At 44.6% G+C, this 7,707-nt stretch overlaps 1 protein-coding gene across 1 annotated transcript; it reads right to left on the reverse strand.

The window, feature by feature from the left end:
* Positions 1-421: 421 nt before the first annotated feature.
* On the reverse strand, positions 422-4,520 carry HSBP1 (heat shock factor binding protein 1). The gene is made up of 4 exons (XM_020801942.3): positions 4,331-4,520; positions 3,547-3,613; positions 1,510-1,626; positions 422-754 (listed from the first exon to the last, which is right to left on the reverse strand). Exons 1-4 carry the CDS (start codon positions 4,373-4,375, stop codon positions 744-746), a joined length of 240 nt encoding a protein of 79 aa, XP_020657601.1. The 5' UTR covers positions 4,376-4,520; the 3' UTR covers positions 422-743.
* Between the last annotated feature and the right edge of the window lie 3,187 nt (positions 4,521-7,707).

The raw sequence follows: 7,707 nt of genomic DNA on the forward strand, positions 1-7,707 counted from the left end.
GCCTGAGCAGGTAATCTCCATAATTATAAAGAAACATAAGAGATATTTTGTAAATGCAGAATTCTACTCACAGGGCAGCACTGGCTTGCAAATTACCGCAATATGGCTTTAATATACGAACTGTCCAAAATCGTTAGTTAAAACCTTGAAATTGCCCAGGCTGATGATAAACAATTAAAAATAATTATGTTTCATGACTTCAAATCCCTAGGAGCAAAGTGCCTGGTGTATTAAATCCATTACTAACACAGTACCATACCAGCACAAAGACTGTTTTTTTAGAACACATTTTCATTCTTGTGCTTGATTCCAAAAGGTGCCTCATGAACATATGACAGATCTGTTGTTCAGGCTCACAGAAAAGTATGATGGTTTTGTAGTCACCCAGTGAACAGAATTACAAAACAGCAAAAGCAGAATATGTTTTCCTTCTTTTTAAATCAACATCAAAAAACCCCACAAATCATGTTAGCATTTTGCACTAAACGCCATCAAACCTCTTTTAGTAACTGAAGTTTCAGGAAGGTAGTAATTCAAAAAAAGTGTGTGAAGCTCACAGTATACAAGCAATCAGAATATAAACTTCCAAATCTAGCTATATAAGGTACATGAAGAATGCAAGATCTACCACTGTAGAAAAATGCTTTTACATACTAGTAGTTGAAAACAGAAAACTGACAAAAACACAGTCTTGAAATCCCTGTAGATTTATAAAAAGATTTCTTTTCAGCACCCATCATAGATTATTGGCAAGCTGTTGAAGAAAAATAACAAGACAAGTTAAGTAACAATGATGATAGAAAATAAAATCACCTCTGTTATGAATTACTTCAGCTAGCTACAACACGTGGAAGTGAGGTGGAAAACAGAGCCATTATACTGTTCCCACTTTAATATCTCACATTTACTTTCCCCTTCCTATCCCTTGTTTCTTCTGTGTTGCGTCTTTTTAGACAACAAGCCAACTTATAAACAATTATTTCCTTATGTCCAATCACAAAACATGAAATTTTACTTTCTTGGACTACAACTCCCAGAATCTGTTGGCCTGAAACCATGGTGGCTGTAAGACCCTAGGAACACAGTCCAAAAGAAGGAACGTTTTCCATCTCTGGAACTGACTCTTAATCTGCTTCAAGATGTATTGCTCTATTTTTTAAAATTGCTGGAGTGGTTTAAGGGTCAAGCTAAGAAGAGGCACTGAAACATTGCTGCTTCTGTTCTCAAAAGAAGTGGCTTATTCCTAGTGCTGTTTGATGCCTTTAATCCTACTTTTGAAACGACGGTCTACACTTAATTTTCTTTTTGGGGTGGAGTACGTCTCAGTTTTCCTCGTCCTCTTACAAAAATGAACATCTAAATGGTCATAACACACATGACATTGCAGTACCCTGCAGGGCAGTATATATCCTAATTCCAGGTCCAGAGCCTCAAAGAGGCTGTGTCAATTTTGGAATCACAGTCCTGCCAATTTTGGTCTGCTGGTATCACATCATTTCAAATCCTCACTTGAAGTCTTGGTGGCAGTTGTCTTATTCTCGCCTTCCAGCTCCTCCACCCCTGCCTGGGTCATGAGATCCGCAATATTCTTCTCCAGATCATCGATACGACAGCTCATGTCATCAAGTGGATCCACGTTAAGGAAAAGACAGAAGTCATGTGGCTTTGTACAGTTACCATCTTTTAATTTCAATCTTTAAAAGCTTCTTTAAAGCTAGGGAACACTTGGTCTTCCTGTTATTTCAGATATTTTTATTATTAGTTATTATAAAATAATAATAAATACTCCTGCTGAGAAACCGAAATCCTCTCCATGTTCATGTCTTCTAACCCATCATGACAATCACATGCTGATAAAAGATCTGTATAAACACACCATGCCATGAGCACAACAGCAATCTCCTATTCAAACACAACAGCTATTCAGAGGTCCACTCCCTCTGATTCTGAACAGCAACTTACTCCAGCTTCAGCCATCTAAAACTAATGACTAAAAGCTGCTGGTTATACTCCCTGCCTCCCACGAAGATCAGCTTGGCAAGGAGTAGACTTGCCTGTTATCATATATCAGCAACAAAAGAATTACTTTCAGGGAATTTGTGTTGCCTTTCCCCATAAGGAAGAACACCTATTAGAACTGAAAATAACCTGCCCCCATCCCTCTGTAAGCCAGAGGAGGCATTACTGTTCCCTTGCTTTCCTCGCCCCACACCCTTTTCTTTTTATATTGTGACTATGATGAACAGGAAACATCTCATCTTTCGATATTTACATAGCATTTAGAAAACTTTAAGTGCTTTATAAATACATAATATTAATAGCCATAGATCCTTCATGGCTAGCAGCCTTATTCCCCATTAATCATCTAATCTCTTTTTAAAGCCATCAACACGGGCGGCTGTAGACTGCCAGGGGACCAAAGCCACCAATCACAAAGCCCAGAGTTCATATTTGGCTGTAAGCCTTTAATAATCTCCTTCTCAGGACTACTTCACATATGCAGATAATACTGATCAATTTTTAAAAATTTCTGCAAGAGAATACTGTGAAATTTAACTTGTAATTTCTGTTCTACTAGCTGAATGTTCTCAAGGAGCAAATGTTCTAAAGCACCAAATATTAGTTTTAAAGTATCAATATTTACTAAACATCCAAAGGAAATACAGAGGAGAGCATGTCTCAACAAACAACTCTTTTTCAATGCAGTTTTCATGTCTGCTGCTCAATTTAAAGGCCACTGGATAATGATACTGGAAAAGTTTTTTTTTTCCTGCTTAGAAAACTGGACAACCACCTTCTCCAATGTGGTAACCTTCAGATGATTTGGTCTACAACTCCCCAAGAATTCAGGAACAGCTCTTCTAGATTGGGCCACTAGCCTGTCCAAGTCCAACATTTAGTTAACAAAGGGAAATATATCAGAGAGGACACAAGACAACTATATTCAACAATGAGAACTGCAGTCCAAAGCATCAGAAGGGCACTGGGTAAGGGTCTATATTTCCATCTATACATCTATATTTCCATCCCGTATCCTTCCTAATTTATGAAAGATACTTAGGCAGTGTTGCATCTCCAAGGGTCTCGGGTAAAGAATGAATGCATGTATGTGGGGAGGAAGAGCTACTAAAAATGGCTCTCCCTCCTATGCCGTTTCCATCAGATTGCAACAACATCACAGGAAAACAGGAGATCTTTATAATCAAACAGCTTGCTTGAATAACGTAATAATCACACATAATAATGGGTTCAAGTTACAGGAAGCCAGATTTAGGCTGAATATTGGGGAAAATATCTTGTTAGAGCAGTACGACAATGGGACCCATGACCTTGGGAGGTGGTGAGCACTTCAATGCTGGAGGCCTTCAGGAGAAAACTGGACTACCCTCTGCTTTGATTTGGATCTGCTTTGATTTGGATTCGGGTTGGACTCAATGACCTTACAGGCCCCCTTCCCGCTCCAGGATTCAATCTTTTATAGAGGTCACCAGAACCCCAGATTGACACGAGAGACTCCACAGACATGAGAAGACGTTCAAAGGATATTCCGGCCGATGATCTGGTCCGACATGGTCTGAAACTTGTCTTGCATTTGTTGCAACAGGGTCTGCACCTGAGGAGGAGGAGGAGGAGAGGAACAGGGCTTTCAACTCAATCATTTCAGGCTGTGCCCAGAAGGTATCTTTCCTTCCTGCCCTGGGTTCAGGTAGCCTCGCCCTGGCCACCGATTTCTCTTTGCTTCCCCCAAAACTCTCTCCCTCTCAACACTGCTAAGACGAGAAGGCTGGGCGCTGTGGGATAATCTCAGCCCAGACTACCTGGCGGGGCTGTTGTGTCAACAGGTGGGATAATCTCAGCCCAGACTACCTGGCGGGGCTGTTGTGTCAACAGGTGGGATAATCTCAGCCCAGACTACCTGGCGGGGCTGTTGTGTCAACAGGTGGGATAATGTCAGCCCAGACTCCCTGGCGGGGCTGTCGTGTCAACAGTCTGTTTTGAGGCACAGGGAGCACAACAACCCTGCAGGGAAACTCCTTGTAACAGACATGGGTTTCCAGGACAACCAGTCATGCCCCACCTCCGTCTCCATGGTAAACAGACCCCCCCACCCCTCACCCGCCCGCCCTCGTCTCCACGGCTACTACCGACCCCTCCCATGTCGCCATAGCGACCCTAACGGTTTTCCCCCCCTCCTCACCCGCCCACGGAGGAGCCCTTCCGCCGTCTCCATAGCAACAGCGCCAGGCAGGGCGCTCTCCCTCTCTCTGTCGCCCCCCCTCTCTCCCGACATCCCCCGCGGCTGCTCCGGTGCCTCGAAGGCTGCCCTCACCACCGCCGTGAGGTCCTGCACGGTCTTGGGGTCCGTCTCGGCCATGGCGGGCCTTGTCTTGGGGTTCCCGGTCTCCCTTCGTCGGCGTTCCCCTTTTCTCACCAGGCCGGCTTCCCCGCAGCCCCGAAATCTCCCACCCTCCGCTTCCGCTTCTTCTTCCTCCTCCTGCCTTGACCGACTTCCTGGCAATTCTCGCGAGAGAACAGGGAGACGCGACCCGTACGGGGAGGGAGAGGTGCATTGTGGGAAGCGTAGTTCTGAGCCCTCCCCGAGGCACCCTCCCTCGCGAGAGTCCTGAATTCCGACTCTTCCACGTTTATACAACCTTTGACCAGAAGATGAGGGTAGAGCCTTACGGAAAATGTCGTTTCCCCTGCCCTCCGCCCGGTCCAGCGTCTGCTAGGGGCGCAGGGCATGGTGGGAAATGTAGTCTCTGAGGCCCTCCGTGGAAAGGGGGCAGCCGCGCTGGACTCCTCAGGGGCACAGAGTGGCGCTGTTCTAGCCCTGCGTCTCTATCATTTGCTCTGGTCGGTGGAGAGAGAAAGGACAGCAGGAGACCCGGCCGGGGGGGGGGGGGGGGGGGGGAGAAGGGCTCTTAGCGCGATCATCTTTACTATGAGTGAATGAATGAATGAATACTTTATTACGGTCAAAGACCAGTAAAAATCATCTTTACTATCCTTATAAGGAGACAAATGGAGTGGGGGGGGGAACCATTTTTTCTGCAACATGGGGACATTTCTGCCTGCCAGGGTTTTTCCTCCCATGCAGACTCAGGGGGCAACGACATGGGCGGTTAACTCTGGATCAGCTTGGAAATGATTTTCCTGCTTTTCTTCCCCCTCTTTTCTATTATGATTTACTCTGCATTTATTTATTTATTTATTTATTTATTTATTTATTTATTTATTTATTTATTTATTTATTTATTTATTTATTTATTTGACTTATATACCGCCCCATAGCGCTACAAGCCCTCTCCGGGCGGTTTACAATTTTTTAATTATACAGGCTACACATTGCCCCCCCCCCCCCCAGCAAGCTGGGTACTCATTTTACCGACCTCGGAAGGATGGAAGGCTGAGTCAACCTTGAGCCGGCTACCTGGGATTTGAACTCCGGGTCGTGAGCACAGTTTTAGCTGCAGTACAGCGGTTTAACCACTGCGCCACGAGGCTCTTGTCAAGGCTCTTTCCATCTTGTAGAATTTTTTTTAATTGACCAGATAGGCGGGGTATAAATGGAATGAATGAATGAATGAATGAATGAATGAATGAATGAATGAATGAATGAATAAATAAATAAATAAATAAATAAATAAATAAATAAATAAATAAATAAATAAATAAAATGGTGTGGGGTTTTTTGGGTGCCTTGCAATTCTGCAGTTCTGCAATTCTGCAGCAACTGGTTTTCAGGGAGAGGACCTGATTCCAGAGGTTGGATTTTTTGTGCAGTGCCACTGGGCACAAAAGACGGTCTCCGCCTGCCTCTTAAGTCTGGCTGGAGGGTTTTTTTGCCAGATGCTCCTGCTCTGGGGGTTGGACCATCTGACAATGAGGGTGAGTCATGTGCCCCAAGGGAGAAAAGCCTCAAGGACAGCCACCGTTTCTGCACAAGGAGCACATTTAGTTCACCCAGGAGCATCCCTCTAGAGGTCCGCAGGATGCAGGTCGGGAGACACAGATGTGGAGAACCGGGGACACCAAGATGGGATGGACGGGAAAGGGAGCATCATCCACAGGAATCATGTGCTGGCCCTTTAATGGATAAGACTCCTGTCAGGGATTTGCCCCATAGTTCAGTGATGAGTTAGGTGGTTGCTACTGCTGGGGAGTCCATATGGGCTGTGGAAGAGGACTCTATGGATATTATGTAGGACTCTAATGGAGTCCACCCAGCCTCCTAAGTCTGATCCTCTCCAGTACTGGACACGTAAAAGTGGCATATGGCCGGAACTGTCAACAATGGCCATGGACCGTTTTTTTTTGCCTGCCCCCCTACCAGTATCCAGAAGGAATGGGTCTTTTCCCTCCTCGGCGACATGCTGTGGCCATGGTGCTCCCAGCTGGACCTGGTCATGTTGGAACAGTCGCCCTTCATCAAGGTCAACATCTGCTTGCTGGGTTGCCTTCTATGGACCTTCCCCAGCAGGGAACGTGGAGCAGCTTGTCTACCTCTTCCCTCCACTGACCACAGAGCCATCCGCCTCACCTCACACCTCCAGCAGCATGTCCCATCCTGTGCAGGTCTGCCTCTTCCCCTCCGCCGACCACTGAGCAACCCGTCTACTGGCAGCACATTCCGTGATATCTAGAGATCAGAGGAAAGTGTGGCATGATCTGTGGCGTTTGAGGAAAGGGTGTTGTTTACAGCAAAATAAAGCATGCTTGAGAATATGTTTGCAGTTTATTTAATGGGGCAGATAATTGGCAACATTCCACACTTTGTGTTGTTTCCTTTATTCCTTCCACCATCACTTCCTTTTCCTTTTTTTGCTTAGAGTGTGCACAACATTTTCAGGCAGCAGGTTGGGGGTGTAACATCAGAAGTCTGACAGATGTGCATGAGTTAATAGACGATTCGGGATCCAGAAACTGGGTGGTGAAATCTCTATGTGTTGCTGTGGTTTGCGATAATGTTCAGGGCGGAAGCCTCTTCTAACTCCTAGTGATCTTCTTTGCAGTATGCAAAAATAGTGATATTTGAAGCTGAGGGACTCGTATCCCCTGAAACCAAGCAGTTCACAGGAAAATAAATGAGATTCTCTCCCTTAGAAGACTGAGCAAGAAGCAGGCTGGGCCCCAGGTTATGTTCTTCTTAATTAAAATTTCACTCTCACAGAAATGTGGCCGTTAAACTCTTGGTGGCCCTTTATCATAGTATTGTTTTGTTAGAATAGTTTTGCATCCTTTTAATCAGTTTATCAAATCAAAACCCTGTTAACCAACTTTTTAAAAAGCATGCCTAATTGGGTAACCCTGTCCTCCCCCCTCAAAAAACTAATTTTCAATATTATCACAAAGCTTGCCGATAAAATCACTGTGAAAAAATGTGACTCTTGTAAGAGGTTCTCACAAATACGTCACACTCTCTAAAAAGACACCTAAAGTGTGTTTTTTCTTCAGACACTTCTTGCTGTGTGCAAATGTATGCAAATGGAACAATCAGGGGACTGAAACAAATTTGATAAATCAGCTAAGACTGCATTTTAATAGAGTGGTAACTTCTTTAACAGTTCCTGGACTGAAAGGAAGCATGCCCCTAGATACAGGGAATTTGGCTCATTTTTATTTGACCCCATCATATGATAGTTTTGGAACATAATCCTGCTGTTTATTTTGATATTTAAAAGTGGCGGAATTTTTCGTGCTGCG

This window comes from Pogona vitticeps, chromosome 10, assembly GCF_051106095.1.
Source record: "Pogona vitticeps strain Pit_001003342236 chromosome 10, PviZW2.1, whole genome shotgun sequence".
NCBI classification, from domain to species: Eukaryota; Metazoa; Chordata; class Lepidosauria; order Squamata; family Agamidae; genus Pogona; species Pogona vitticeps.